Below are 15,808 nucleotides of genomic sequence, written 5' to 3'. Positions count from 1 at the left end.
TGAACCATCTTGACCTTTCTCCCAACTCAGTCTGGTCCATTTCATAACAAGGATAAAACTGTCCATCCCTGCGGCACATAAAATGGCTCACCACCACTCCTACCCAACACTGCAACTCAGACAAGGCTATTGCAACTTGCTGGAACCCCCCGCCCCTCAATTTTATTATCATCTGTGTGGGTATACAAGTGTGCATGTAGAGATCAGAGTACAACTTTTGGGTGTCAGTTTTCTTCCTCCACCATGTAGGTCCTGGGGATTAAACCCAGGATGTCAGGCTTGGCAGCAAGCGCCTTTACCATCTGCTGAGCCACTTCACTGGCCTGTGCTGCAAGTCTTTTGAGCCAAACAACTGGAAGAGAAATGAGGTAGCTGAAATCTCCCTTTAATATTCCTGAGCTCCCAGATCAGGTATTGGAAGACAGAGACAGCCATGATCAACAGTTTAGAAACCCTCAGGTATATAGCACAAGGCATATTAGTTTTTCAAGTCTCAGTCTTAGGCAGCAGAAATCAAAACTGTTTTACTTATGGAGAAAAGTCAGTGACTGTAACTATCTTTGCCAACACTGGGCAGTGGTAATAGCTGGATCGAACCAGTAAGTTTTATTACAGACCTCACTTTAAAAGACTGTTTTAAAAAATTATATTTTAAATTTAAAAATTTTTATTTTCAATTGGAAAGTCTGAGGATAGCTGTATGGAATCAGTTTACTCCTTCCAACTTTATTCAGGTTACTGAGATCAAGCTAGGTCTGTATGACAAACACCTTTATCTGCTGAGCCATCTTACCAGCACCCTGAGAGGCCACTTTGACCTCTCATGTATGACACTGGAAATGGCTGAAACATTTTCTTCCATGTCCAACATCATACACTACATTGTATGAATGAAGTGTACCGATCCCTTCCTATCTGCTGTTCCACCTTAAACAAAGCCAAGACCATGAGAACTACGTCAGCAGGACAGGTACTGTGGAAAAATGTCCACCTGATGTGACCGCTGTAGCTATGTCTTTTGAGATTTAAGTCAGGCTAATTCCCGGTGAACATCATGACTAGAATTCTGATAGGTACCCTAGATAAGTCTATGGCAGAGTGATATTTCCATTACGATCAAGCAGGGATAGGCACAGTGGTAAGAGGGCATGACTTCAATGTGTAAAGGCCTCAAGTTCATCTGCAGTACTGCAATAGATGGCCATTAATTTCTGAATTTATTTTGCATAAAACAGAGTTAAGGGTCTAATATAGGGAGAGGAGCAGGGAAAAAGGAACAGTAGGCAGATCATGAGCCAGCCTCCCTGTAAACTATCAACCTCATGGTGTGTGAAGACGCTGACCACTGGGGAAGTAACAGAATTAGGAGTATGCAGTACTCAATGACGAGGACAGTTGTTGTTCAAGACATAACAGAACCACCGTACTCCAACTGAGACGGCTTTGTGCTTTTTCTGTGATCCTCCCCTCACCCTAATACCTTCCACGGAAGGGTGGATAGTTAGTATTCCCTGCTGCAGACTCTGACTTCCCAGAGACTCTTGGAGAGTGTTCCCAACTTAGGATGTTGTGAAAGAGGAACATTTTGTGTTCTGAATTCTTTCTACAAGCTAGCGCTCTCAGGTCTAATGCTCGGAAGTAATGCCGGGAAGGGAGCTGCATTGAGCCACAGTCATGGGGGAGGAAGGCACTGAATCCAGTGTACTGTTTGCAGTTGTGATGCTCCACAGGTTGGGGTGCTAAATGCATTTGTACTATTTCCAACTTGTCAAGGGAGATATTTCCATTGCTGACTCCAGAAGCACCTTATGTTTGCACCCACAGTAGATACAAATATTGTCACTTCAACTGAGATTTATTGATTGCTGGAAAATTGAGGTAAAAGCTCATTAGCTTCATATAAGTAAATCACAGCAAAATGGGTCCAAATACATAAACTTTCAAGTTCTTTGTGTAGCAACCTACTGATTTTAAACTGTTAAGGCTTTTCCAGACAGTATTCAATGCTCAGAGACAAAAACAAAAAACCAAAACACTCAATGAGAAATACAACTACAGAACATTTCTTTATTTTCACTAAGACTTTCCCAGAGGACATAACCAAGCTTGTCACCACCCCACCCCTCACAGGGGTTAGTGCACTCACTGCTGTAAAGCAGACACCAACAGTTTCAAGGACTGGAACCAACCTTAAATGGCAAAGAACACTCTCTGAATTATCATAAAAATGTTTAAGTAAAAAAAAAAAAGAAAAGAAAAAGAGTAAAGGGGCAATAATGGTGATTTTCAGAATGAAAGTATCATTCATGTTCCATGTCATACATTCAATCTTGGCTCTAGCGTAACAAAATGGAAACAGGATTACTATCATACAAAATGTTCACTACAACACGCTGTATGCACCTGTTCCAAGCCCACCCCCAGCCCCTAATGCTTCTAACTCAACTACTTCCCAGCTTGTTGGGCCTGTCGACGAAGAAGCACGTAGATCTTCTCTTTGATCCAGTCTTTGTTATAAGGCTGGTACGTCTGTGTATCAGCTCGGTAACTGAGGAACAGAAAGAAACATGCAAAGTCACCGTGGTCAGTTAAAGCACACATTATAACTCCCCTCGAGTGGCTTTAATACGTGCACTTTCACACATAACGTGATTTCAAAGTGGACAATGCTGTGGTTTTAATGAAGATTTGCATCACCCAGTATAATCTTATGATGGTAAAAGAAGTCAAGTTTCAGAGCTAAGCACTCTGTCACACACCTACTGACCAAAACCCATGTTCTCTCTCTCACATATTTCTATTTTCAAAGTTCCTTTAGTGAATAAAAGCAAAAGCTAAACTCTAGTACAAGCTTTAGATCTGCTAGATTTGTTTTGAATCAACTAAGAAATCTCTAAAAGAATATTACTTTAACAACAACTTTCTGCTAATGTTTAAGGAACTCATAGTTTAAGACTTGCCTTTTAAAATAAAAGCCAAAGGCCTACAGAGGAAAATTTCAGAAGGACACATCTTTCAGAAGAAGGGAAGACCAGCTGCAGTAGAACTCTATTGACAATGAAGGTTTTCAGTGCCTACAGGACACTGAGCATCCATCCAGTCAAGGTAATTTTATGGGACTTGAACAGAGCAGCTGGCCTTAAACTGAACCCTATCTGGTGAGGAATACACACTAGAGCTGCAGTATAGCACTGGAGAGAGAGCTTGGTGAGCAGTTAAAAGCACTGGTTGCTCGGCCCAGGACCTGGATTTGATCCCCAACATCCGCATGGCATCTCACAAGGTTCTGTTACTCCAGTACCCGGAAATTCAATATTTCAGTTCCAAAAGTATTATATGCACATGGTACACAAACATATGCAGGCAAAATACCATACACAGAAAATAACAACAACAACAACAAAACCCTGTAGTATAAAAAGGCAGACAAACACCAAGTGTGGTGGTACAGAATCCCAGGGCTTGGAGGCAGAGGCAGGTGATCAGTTCAAGGTCAGCCTGGTTTACAGAGCAAGTTCCAGGATCGCCAAGGCTACAGAGAAACCCTGTCTTGAGAAACAAAAAAGCCAAATGGGAGCAGGGATGTAAAGATGGCTCAGTGGTTAAAAGCTCTTTCTGGTCTCCAGAGGTCTAGGGTCCAATTCCCAACACCCATATGATGGTTCATACCCACCTGTAACTCCATTTGACCTCTTTTGTCCTCTATGTGCACCAGAAATGCACATAGTAAACAGACATACATCCAGCAAGTCACTCATACACATAAAAAATTAGACTATCAATAGTACTTATTAAAATTAAAGACGTTATCAAGCATAGGGTATTACTTTAAGTATCCGAATTAACTCAATCTTTTTTTTTTTTAAAATAATCCTGCAAGTAGCTACAATTATCTTTTTTTGTTTTGTTTTGTTTTGTTTTTCGAGACAGGGTTTCTCTGTAGCTTTGGTGCCTGTCCCGGAACTAGCTCTTGTAGACTAGGCTGGCCTCGAACTCCCAGAGATCTGCCTGCCTCTGCCTCCCGAGTGCTGGGATTAAAGGCGTGCGGTACCACCGCCTGGCCCACTACAGTTATCTTTAAAAATAAAAAATAAGTGAGCAAATCAAGACTTAAAGTGAAGCAACTTAATAGTTAAGTGATGACAAGCAATATTCCTTCTCTTTTTCTTTAGAACATAAATCTTGTCAACCATTTTACACACACACATTGCTAAATATCCCTGGCACCAGAACCCTATTAACCATTAACGTAAAAATCTACATGCTATTTTTTTTCATGGTACTAAAGACTGATATGGGGCTTTGTGTCTAGTAAGCAGCAGTCTATGATGAGGTACATACACCCCAGTCCGCTCTTACCTTTTATTTTGAGACAGGAGCTAGCTAAGTTATCTAGCCTTAAACTTTCCATCCTCCAGATTCAGGGATTACAAGCTTGCACCCCTACGTACAGGACCAGTTTTCAATAATGGAAATAAACTCCAAAGAAGGAATGCTTTGTCTAAGCAATACCTATTTTTTCCTGAACGATAAAGCCAGAGGTTTATTACAAGCACACAGACCACTGCCTAACATGCCTTACCTTACCAAATGCAAAGAAACAGCCAGTTGTTTACTAATGCTGCTTTATGAGGAATATTCTAAGAGTGAATAATTTTCTAGGATTGGTCTCTGTTCATACATCCTAATTAAGTGCCAATTTAGTCTACTTCAACAGGTAGACTACAGTGCAATATTTAAATAGTACTACTCAATAAAACTTAAATATAACTATAATAAGAATACTAAAATCTAAAACCTCACACCAATGAAACAAAAACAAGTTTACACACAGGCTAGGACTAAAGCTAAAGTACAAGCAAAGAACTTTGGTTTTAACATGAAATCAGTTACTTTAGGGAAAAGCCTAAGAGGACAAGAAACTCCAGAAAAAAAACTATTAGGTTTAGAGCATAGATAATGTGGAGCTTTTAAACTAGCCTATCTTCACCCTACAATATCAACTGGCAGTTTCCTATGCCTTTGGCTTTATATTGTCAATTTAATTTTTGATATATATGTAAGTGAAAAACTAGTAACAATAGACAAAAGTAGAAAAATACAAATTAAAAGATAAGGTTGCTAATACTTACACAAGACAGCTGAGATCTGCCAGATCATCAATAAAATCAAACAACTGACTGATATCATATGTGATGGAGGGGCTGTTGGGATTCATTCTTTTCAGATGTTCTTCATACATCTTACAAACACCTAAAGGGGAGAGAACAAGAGCTATCTTGTCAATGTATCTATGTTAGAAAAACCTTAGCAATGACCCTTTCCAGGCTGTCTTTTTCCACCCCCCTGGACAGGGACTTTCTACATAGCCCATGCTGGCCTGGAACTCAAGAGATCCAAGTGCTGGAATTAAAGGTTTGTGCCACTACATCCATATTATATTGTGGTTCTTGTTATCAGGTTTCTAATCATTCTAATAGAGCAGAAAAACAGCACAATTCCCTATTTTACCTTCAAATTTTGGTGCAATGGAAAAAGTCACAATAACTAGCAATGAGGTTGGAGCTTATCCTGATATGGTACTGAAGATCCTAGACTCTGGATTCATTAGGAATTCAGAAAGCCAGCTCTTTTATCATAAAACTGGGGACAAATGATTCCACCCAGAAACCTTACCTGACAAATACATTTCCATATGGTTTTACAGATTATCTGAAATAATGCATATAAACATCGGCACAAATGAAACCTTGTAAATAATATAAGATCATAAAACCAGGTGTGGTAGGCACACCTGTAATCCCAGCACTTGAGAGGCTAAGGCAGAAGGATCAGAAGTTCAAGCTCTGCCTCAGCTACATAGTGAGTTTAAGGCCAGCTTATGATACACCAGACTGTCTCCAAAAACCAGAAACAAAACCCCCAATCAATAATTATAGTATATTAACAATTATCAACAGAGCACATTATCTATTAATTTTCAACCAGTAAAGCATTCTATACTGGGGGAATAAACCTTTTCAGTCCATTGCTACCACCAACTACTCAAAAGGAAAAGTGCCATCAATATTAGTTGCCTTTGGGCAACATGCCCTATTCTGTAATACAAAAGCCCTTAAGGCACCTCTAAGGCAACTTCTTATAAATTTCAGAGAAAGGCCACATTCAGTTTTACATGTTTGTGTGTCTGCACACACGGAGATGAAATGACATTTTTGAGACAGGTCTCTTCACTAGCTTGCAGCTTACTCAGGCTAGGCTGGCCGGTCCCTAGGGTCCACTTGTTTCTACACCTCAGCATTAGGATTAGTACATTCTGCCAGGGTTGCCTTGTTTACACAGGCTTTCACACTCACTGGTGCCTATTCCTTTACTAAGCTATCCCCATCATTTTTAATTGCTACTAGCATACTACATTAAAATCATATAACTGAGCCAGACACTTGTGGCGCACGCCTTTAATTCCAGCACTTGGGAGGGAGAGCAGGTGGATTTCTGTGAGTTCGAGGCCAGCCTGGTCTACAAGAACTAGTTCCAGGACAGGCTCCAAAGCTTCAGAGAAAACTGTCCCCCAAAACAAAACACAAACACACACATCATAGGACTGAAAAAATTATAAGGAAGCGAAGCCCAGGAAGGCAAATTCACTGCTCAGGTGTATAAAGCACTACTGACCTGTCCCTACTGTCACGTTTAGTGATCAGACTATGCTAATCTGCTACCACCAGGAAGAACCAACATTTACTCAGCACTCTGTTACAGGTTGTAGCCAGAGCAAGGAGGCAAGAAGTTAAAAAAAAAAAAAACTATTAGAACTAATAAATGAGGTATCAAGGCTGAAACATACAAGATCATTGCATGACAATCAGTCTATTTCTATACAAACAAACAACAAAACAAAAAACCCCAAAACCAAAATGCTCTACTACTGAGTTATACCCCAGTATCTCAGTTACCTCACGCCTCCAACGGGTTTTATCAAAAAGCAACCCAGTACCCAGCTCAGGCTGGTTTCAAACTTGTACGCCTCTTGCCTCAGTCTCCTAAGTGCTAGCATACACGATGATGGTAATGACCAGCGAGATTTTTAACTTTCTAAAGTGGGAACTAGGGGGCTGGAGAGATGGCTCAGCGATTATGAACTGATTGTTCTTCTAGAGGACCCGGGTTCAATTCTCAACAACCACATGGCAGTTCACAACTGTCTGAAAATCCAGTTCCAGGGGATCTGACACCTTCACACCGATTCACATAAAGTTATATAAATCATAAAAAATTAAAAAAAAAAAAAGTGGGAACCAAACCACCACTTTTTGTCTTTTCAACAGTGTCATGTGTAGCCCAGCCTAGCCTTGAACTCACTATAGCTGAGAATAAACTTAAACTTCTGATCTTCCTGCCTTTACTTCCCAAGTGCTGGAATTACAAATACACACCCCATACCTGTTATGGGGTGCCAATGAATAAATTCAGGCTTTGTACATGCTAGACAAGTCACTCTGTAAAATGAGCTACACCAAGCCCATAAACTACAATTTCTAACCTAAAAAAGAAAATGGCAGTTATAAAACATAGAAGAACCTGAAATGTACACTGCTTTGTTGCAGAAACCAGTATAAAAAGTTTGTATGAGCCGGGCGGTGGTGGCGCACGCCTTTAATCCCAGCACTTGGGAGGCAGAGGCAGGCGGATCTCTGTGAGTTCGAGACCAGGTTGGTCTACAGAGCTAGTTCCAGGACAGGCTCCAAAACCACAGAGAAACCCTGTCTCGAAAAACAAAACAAAACAAAAAAAAAAGTTTGTATGCAACGGATACAGTGGGTTCGTGGTGTGTGTGGTGTCAGCATTCATGGATTTAATTAACCATGGGTTGAAAAGATCTGAAATACAAATTCCACAGGTATTGAATATTTTTAGACTTTTTCAGCCATTGTAACAACTGTACCACATCAATATAAGATATTAATGGGGGAGGATTGCATTCTAAAGCCATACATCAATTAAAGTACACTAATTAAAATAAACCAGAGGCAGACACAGTGGTACATATCTATAATCCCAGTACTCAAAAGAGGTCAAAGTAGGAGACTCCTGCATTCTAGGATAGCCTGGGTAGGTATCAAAACTGTCATAAATAGACAAAGTTAGACTTTACTAAGATTAACCAAGACTAGGAAAGGCCACTGTCCACAACCCAGACCTAGAGACATTATGTTAAAGTGGTAGGCCTCTGCTTCCCAAGTGCTAGGATTAAAGGTGTGTGCCACCACCTCCTGGCTCCCCATTTCATCTTTAAGAGTAGAATTTGATGGCAGTGCCAAGGGTATTGCACTAGCTACTTTGAAGCCACCTTCGATTATAAGTAGCTTTTGTTTTTATAGGCATTATTAATCGCTGTTAGATTTGGAACTTAACCCAGTCAGTTCTGAATAATCAACAGTTTTAGGGACTTGTTGAGCAGCCAAACGAAAGCAACTACATAACCTTTTAATAGAAAGAGGCAAAGAACAACTTCCTAGAGACAGTGTAGGGCAACACAACCAGTTAACATGCTGTAATGATTAAGCACAAAACCAAATCCACACTGCAAAGAATAGTCTGTGTGCTAATAGTTTACCCAGTGAAGAAACATTAAGAGCTAATTGTTCCCTGGGTGGAGTGAAAATTTAGCAAACGCACAATAATTCATACTGATCTGACTCTGTGAACCCTGGCTTTGTCTTAGCTAACTTATTTTTTTCCAACATTCTCATGGGCTTTTGTTGGCTGGGTTTTCTTTTTTTTTTTCTTTTGGTTTTTCATGACAGGCTTTCTCGATGTAACAGTCCTGGTTATCCTGGAACTCACTCTGTAGACCAGGTTGGCCTTAAGTCATAGAGATCTGCCTGTGTTTGCCTCCTGAGTGCTGGGATTAAGGTGTGCGCCACTCACTACACCCAGCTAGCTTTTAACATTTATTAGTTTAATAGGCAGGTTATGAAGTTTCATAAGGCATTTTCAGAGAAGGCCATAACAGCTCTCTAGTGCTACAGTTTAGCAAGAATACATAAGAGCTCTATGTCAAATTCCCACAAGTCATAAAATATTTTAATATTCCATGCTAAAAATTGATTTTCCCTGTTTAAAATAGTAATTCAAAAAAAATCTAGGGGGAAAAACAATTGCAGTTCTTAAATGCTATTTATCTCATGGGAGAATGGTGTGTGTATTCAGCGACGTCAAGATTTCCCTCTTGATCAGTTTAGCTCTTGTGTCCACTCACCTTCCATGCACTCATTCACAGACTCATAGTCTGCATAAGTCCTGCCTTCTGGCCTCTTGGTAGGCTGTACCAGCAAAATGGTGTGAGACTGAAGGGAAAAAACAATTTCAATGTATATCCTAATATGCATTTCAGAAAGTCATAATCACAACATTGTATATGACACGAATGTTAGTTATTAAAACATAATTAATTAGGTTGCTCTTCCCACAATATGGATGCTGCTGTCCAAGTATGTGATCAGTGCTGGGTTTACAACTCCCCTAAGTCAGCACGTTACTTTGGGTCATTTCTCCAACTCCAAATATACCTGCCAGAAAGTACTCACAAAAACCTGTCCACTGGTTTCCAGCTCTATTAACGCTGAGAAAGAGAGAGGGAGGAAAAGGGATACTATAATCACTGCATCAACCTAAGGTCTTTTGACAATTTGAACACAATAGTGGAGACACACTTTTATTCAGAAATTACTTTCACATCAAGGTATAAGATAAATTAGTAATATAAAATGTATTTAGTAAATACTATCCTAAAACAAAAAAAATCCATTAAACTATTGAACCTAGTAGATGACTTGCCTTACGGAGCTAGCTCATAGCCAAACCACTTACCACACTGCAAGCTACGTGAATGCACCCTAAAACACTGTAACTGTTCCTTTCCTGCTCACTGGAGGTGGGCGGAGGTGTTGGGGTCAGTTTCATGGTTTGACTTCTCATACTTTGGGACAGAAATGAATTCTTTGGGTTTGTCCTGTGCCTTGTAGGATAATGTGTGGCATCTACTCATTAGACGCCACTAATACCAACCCTTTCAAAGTAGGAATAAATCATCAAAAATGTCTCCAAATGTCCCTGAGGTGAGGAATCCTGCGGAGCGCAGACTCACTGGTCCACTGGGATTATGTGGCCTTACCTAATGTCTTCCATGCCTGATGCAACTCCACTGCAAGTCCAATCTTTAAATTATTCATCTTGTTTTCTGGCTAAAAAATAATTCTTTTCTTTTTTTCTTTTTTGGTTTTCCAAGACAGGGTTTCTCTGTGTAGCCCTGGCTGTCCTGGATTTCACAGAGACGCCTCTGCCTCCTGAGTGCTGGGGTTAAGCCACTCACCAAACCCCATGTAATCAGTTTATTCCTATGTCAGGATGCCCAAACTGTTGTGAGACGATCCAAAAATTTAACTGTCAACAAATTGGAACTGAGATGTCTTGAAAGCTAGGTTTTCTGGATTAAAACAAAAACTTTCAAATTTCATATACCAAAGAAAGCACTATATTTTCCCGCACCCCAGCAAGATTTGAGCTGTTTGGACTAAGTTTAAGACTTGAGGCAAAATTCTTTCTTTTTTTTTTTTTTTTGTTTTGTTTTTCGAGATAGGGTTTCTTTGTGGCTTTGGAGCCTGTCCTGGAACTAGCTCTATAGACCAGGCTGGTCTCGAACTCACAGAGATCCGCCTACCTCTGCCTCCCGAGTGCTGGGATTAAAGGCGTGAGCCACCATCGCCCGGCTTGAGGCAAAATTCTTAAGTTGGTAACAAAGGAAACACTAATTTTCACCTGTACTGACATGAACAATGTTAGTGATTTGATCGATAGCCAGAGAAAGCGTGGGACTAATTTGTTTTATACAGGTTCATAAAGGCCAGCTACTCAAAGCACTTCACTATGTCACTTGTGAAGCAAAAAAGTCTTACGAGCCAGGCGGATCTCTGTGACTTCGAGGCCAGCCTGGTCTACAAGAGCTAGTTCCAGGACAGGAACCAAAAAGCTACAGAGAAACCCTGTCTCGAAATTTAAAAAAAAAAAAAAAAAAAAAAAAGTCTTAAGAGAACTATAGTTGTACTCTTGTAACGGTTTATCCTAGACAAGCTATTCTTTGCCACATTTTTAAAATTTTAAGGCAAATTAAGGAATAATTTTAAATAGTAATGTTTGAAAAGTGTACACACAAATACACACACACACACACACACACACACAGAAATCCTGCTCCAACTAAAAACCCGTGAACCTCTCCCAGGCGAGCTGGGGTACTAGAGAGATGGCTGAGGTTAAATTAAGAGCACAAGTTGCTCTTGCAAGAGACCAGTTTTTCAATTCCCTGCATCCACAGGGCCGCTCATAATCACCCCAATTCCAGGACAGGACACCCTCTTTTGTCCGCTGCAGGCACTGCATGCAAGTGGCACACAGACATGCAAGCAAAACACCAATACACAGAAAAAAAGAATCTCTTAAGACCCCCGCCCCCCCGCCCCCGCCCAAAGCAAAACCACAACGAGAGGGTTAAAGATACAGCCCAGTAGTTAAGAGCACGTGCTACGCTCACGGAGGACCAGAGTTTGGTTCCCAGCACCCACATCGGCCACTCACGATCCTGGTGGATCCTGGGGACCTCACACCCTCTTCTGGCCTCAGCGGGCACCTGTACTCGCACGCACAAACACAGACACATAATGTACCAAGTGAAACAAAAGCCTTTACAGAACGGAGAAACCACAGTTCCCTAGCATCCCTGTCGGACGATAGACTATAGACCCTGGGGTCTGTGCAGGCTCCACTCTCAAGAAAATTTAAGAACAAAACTGAAGGCGGACGGACCTGCCAAACCGGGGCAACTGAGGATACCGAAAAAAGGGAAATACTTTAAAAAAAAAACCAACCAAATAAACATGCAAAGAAAAAAAAAAACCTGCGGGGACCGCTGAGGACGCAAAGCAAATCCAACCCCTCCCCCCTCACCCCACGTTCGGCGAACAGCAAGGCGGCGAGTTTGTCAATTTCAGTCATAGGTCTGACACACGTCACCCGGCTATTGTCCCAACGGCTCGCTAGTGCATCTGGAGAGAAAGAAGGGGCACTCCACGCCTCCCTCTTCCCGGCAGCCATCCTCAAACGGTGCATCCTCTGCCCTCCGCACAGCTCGCTCCCAGCAGCCGGCGGGCGCGCAGCCGCAGGGCGGACCAGGTCCGGGGCCTACAGTCAGGCCCCGCGTCTCGGCGTCGGGAAGGGGAAGGGTCGACCCCTGAGCGTGAGCGTGGGGGGCGGGGAGCAGCTCGCTCGCGCTGGATGGGCGGAGACAGGAGGGACGGGAAGATGTACGGGAGCAGGGGTGCCCCTCGAAGTTGAGGACCCCCGGCAAGCGCTGGGGCCTCACCATCTCGTCAGATGCTTTGCTGCAGCCGCCGCTAACACCACCGCCGCCACCGCCGCCGTCGCACACGAGCTCAGCCGCAACGCCGCCAACAGCCAATCCCGCGAGAGCAGCCGCCGGAAATGGCCTGAAGCGCGACGCGAAAGAGCCTTTTTGACCACAGAGATTCACACATTTCCGGTTTCTAGAGCGGATATTGACGCCGTTTTAGCCATCTTGGGTAAGGGCTCTGAGCTGTGTAAGAGACATTTTTGCCGCTTTAGAGACAGTAGTTTGCTTCGGGACGCTGCTTTCTGTGCTTCAGTAAGCAGCCAGGTAGCTAAAGTGATGGAGAACGTAACGGTGATACCGGTCTCTTTTTAAAAAAGCCTTTCTAAAAAAATGGCGGCAATATACGTACCGCGGCTTATAGGTCGGTTGTAACCCGGAAGTGCCCTGCCTGAGGGGGCGGTCAGACAATCCGGAAGTGGGAGTAAAGAAGAGGTGCCACTTGGCGGCCATGGCCGCTGTACTATTGGCGACTGAGGGTCAGGGCCTGGCTGAGGGAAGTACCATGGGCAGCACCCCGTGGAGGGCAGGGACAGCCTTGTATCGACTTTGCTGCTGAGTCCTCGGGGCCCGCCGTTAGAGACTTGCAGGATAGCTTGCTCGACCCTAGACTTGGAAGGGAGTTTGCTGGGACTGGTGGGCTGGTCCCTTCCCTGGGGGCGGATCACCTGCGGGGGCCACCCTAGGGAACCAGGTGCCGCCTGGGAAGAAGACACTTGGGCTTTACCTTTTTCCTGCTGCAACCAGATACACTGCCTAGGGGCGTGGGTCGTTGTGGCACCCTCATTCCGAAGATTGAAGAGATCTCTTTCGCGCAATCTCTCCATCTGTCACCCACCGGAATCCCGGTGACTGGCGTCCAAGAGCCTGAGATTTCGCAAAGTTTTCTCTGGTGCTAGTATCAGCAAAAAGGAGCTTGCGTCTTAGTGCGTTCGAGAGCAGCGTGCTTCGTGAACACACCGACTGGTGGCAAGGTTGAGAGACGTGCGAAACTCCCTTGTTTTCTTGGGAAAAAAACCCCACACGTTTAAAGAGCCTAAGCGCCTTTTCAGACCGCTGGAATTTTGAAACCTGGTGGGAGAGATTACCTGCAGGAGGGCAGAATGGATGATTTTCTCTCCATTAGTCTGCTGTCTTTGGCAATGTTGGTGGGATGTTACGTGGCTGGAATCATTCCTTTGGCTGTTAATTTCTCAGAGGTAAGAAATTCTCCGGGTTTTTTTTTTTTGTTTTGTTTTGGTTTTTTTTGCCAAGTGTTAGGACGGTGCTAGCCAGTGATATTTGCAGGGAAGCTGTTTCTCAGCTCTAAGGTCTTTTTAAGGAAAAGATATTTAGCAGTTCATAGTAGAAACGAAGTTCGCGTTCAGCCCTATAAATCTTTCGTTTGTTTCGTCTGTTTTTGTTTTTTCCAGACAGGGTTTCTCTGTGTAGCTGTGGACAAGGTTTCTCTATAGCTTTGGCGCCTGTCCTGGAACTCACTCTGTAGACCAGGCTGGCCTCGAACTCACAGAGATCCGCTTGCTTCTGCCTCTCGAGTGCTGGGCCCTATAAATAAATCTTAACCGAGAGTGATGGATAGCCCGCTGAAGAAGCAGGAATGTTCAGACTTGTCTGAAAACTATATATAAAATTGGGGCTCTGTGCATTTTTCTAGAGAGAGACACCATAGTTACATTCTGGTGGTCGCCAGAGGTTTCAATGAAACAAGATACCAGATAAAAACATATGGAGACTATTGACTGTCCATGTGAGTCAAAGTCAGTAGAATAATTTCTTGAGAGGTTGTGAATGCTTTTTGAGGAAAGCTTAGGTTGCCAGCCTACAATCAGTGTAAGGGGGGGAAAAACAACTAAAGTTAGATGTTCTTATCATTTCCTTTCAAAGAAGCCAAGGATTGGAATGGACATTCTGCCATTATTTTCACACCTGTTTGCTTAGAAATAAACTTTTTGGCTACTATGTTTGGATGCTTTGGTTTTTTGTTAGGTTGTCTTCCCTTTGAGAGGTTAGCCGAGGGGGAGGGAAAGATCCGCACCTCCATTCTTTAGATTGTCACCAAAGAGTTCCCTATGTGCGCAGTGCTCAAAGGTTTAGGGAGAAAAAAAGTACACCGTTCAAGAGAATTTCATGGTTTTGTCCTCGAGGTCAGCACTAAAAGAAGCCCTTGCCTGAGTTCTGTTCCTGAAAAGGACTGATATTCTTAAAGGAAGATGAGGTATAGATGGGGCGTGAGGTAGCCTTGAAGAGAGTCGGAGGAAACAGCTTTGGTGGAAAGCCTGCTGTGGAAAGGTGGTGAGTGGAAGGATAAACAGCCTTCAGCCAGGGAGGAGGAGCGCTTTGCTCCGACTTGTCTCTTCCTTTTCCATTGTCTTTTTCACTGTGCCCTTTGGGATATAATGATATGTGTATGGATATTTTGCCTACATGTGTGTCTGTGTACCATTACAGGCCAGAGGAAGTCATGGAGTCCTCTGGAACTGGAGTCACAAAGGGTTGTGAACCACAGTTGGGTCCTTTGAAAGAGCAGGTAGTGTTTTTACCCGCTGAGCCATCTGTCCAACTGTAACGATAATACTCTTTTAAAAAAAGTTTATATATATATATATGTATATATATCTTGACTCATTGAAAGTGCTGGGGTCTGGCCAATAGTAGTGTCTGCCTAGAATGTACAAGGCCTAGGTTTGGTACCTAGCACTGTCACAAAGCAAAACTCACAGCAGACTCACGGAGCTAAGGCTGTGTGACTTGGAAAAGTTCATCAAATATGTTGGAGTGAGAGCTGCTCTGACTCAGAGTCGTTCTCAGCCACTGTCGTGGCATAGGTACATAGTACATGTACTACGTAGCTCATGGACAGATCCAGCCCACAGACTTACTGTTAGATTAGCGTGTTTAAATATTTGTTATTGTTGTTTCCTGTCTTCTGTCAAGGTAGCAGTTGGATAGAGCTGGACAGCAGGTGACATGTCACACAGTTCTCGACCAGTGAAGCCTCACTTTTGGATCACTTTCCTGCCTAGGCTTTCTGAACCTCCTGTTTTTCCTCTAACATATTTTCTTCCTTTTAAAATATTTTTCACCATGTGGGTGCTGGGAATTGAACTCAGATCTTCTGGAAGAGCCCAGTGCTCTTAACCACTGAGCCATCTCCCCAGTCCCAATATATTTTCTTATGTGTTAGAATTGTATTGGCATTATTAGGGTTACATTTGTGAGGCTTGGATTGATTTTTATATTTAAATATTTAATTGATGTAAAATTTATTTAGGTTTTTTATTGTTGTTTTGAGACAAGACCTCATCATATAGCACTGGCTGGTCTAGAACTCTCTCTGTAGAC

At 42.7% G+C, this 15,808-nt stretch overlaps 2 protein-coding genes across 3 annotated transcripts in view; one reads left to right on the top strand and one right to left on the bottom strand.

Moving 5' to 3' along the window:
* Positions 1-2,047: 2,047 nt before the first annotated feature.
* Erh (ERH mRNA splicing and mitosis factor) lies at positions 2,048-12,571 on the bottom strand. Of its 2 annotated transcripts, none has more exons than XM_041658000.1 (4): positions 12,422-12,571; positions 9,263-9,350; positions 5,133-5,253; positions 2,048-2,548 (listed from the first exon to the last, which is right to left on the bottom strand). In XM_041658000.1, the coding sequence occupies exons 1-4, from the start codon at positions 12,422-12,424 to the stop codon at positions 2,446-2,448; spliced, it is 315 nt and encodes a 104-aa protein (XP_041513934.1). In that variant the 5' UTR covers positions 12,425-12,571; the 3' UTR covers positions 2,048-2,445. The 2 variants fall into 2 exon arrangements, with proteins under 2 accessions (XP_041513934.1, XP_041513933.1); XM_041657999.1 differs by lacking the exon at positions 12,422-12,571 and adding an exon at positions 12,007-12,362.
* Positions 12,572-12,829: 258 nt separating this feature from the next.
* The window catches only part of Slc39a9 (solute carrier family 39 member 9), a 56,969-nt gene continuing 53,990 nt past the window's right edge, over positions 12,830-15,808 (top strand). The window contains exon 1 of the mRNA XM_041657997.1: positions 12,830-13,665. Within this exon, the coding sequence (XP_041513931.1) occupies positions 13,570-13,665 (96 nt within the window). The 5' untranslated portion in view covers positions 12,830-13,569. The remainder of the gene's footprint in view (positions 13,666-15,808) is intronic.

Source organism: Microtus oregoni, unplaced genomic scaffold, assembly GCF_018167655.1.
Source record: "Microtus oregoni isolate MIOR12 unplaced genomic scaffold, Mior012 000009F_ref0000495, whole genome shotgun sequence".
NCBI classification, from domain to species: domain Eukaryota; kingdom Metazoa; phylum Chordata; class Mammalia; order Rodentia; family Cricetidae; genus Microtus; species Microtus oregoni.
Note: the sequence above shows the minus strand (reverse complement) of the source record. Positions and strands in the feature narration are given on the sequence as shown.

Bases quoted from the DNA above. Each gene is read 5' to 3' on its own strand.
- Erh (XM_041657999.1), bottom strand. From the start codon at position 12,168: ATGCACCGTTTGAGGATGGCTGCCGGGAAGAGGGAGGCGTGGAGTGCC. The intron at 9,351-12,006 runs GTGAGGGGGGAG...TTTTCCCTTCAG, and splicing joins TGCTGTTCGCCGAACGTGGG to TCTCACACCATTTTGCTGGT. The intron at 2,549-5,132 runs GTAAGTATTAGC...TCTGTTCCTCAG, and splicing joins GCAGATCTCAGCTGTCTTGT to TTACCGAGCTGATACACAGA.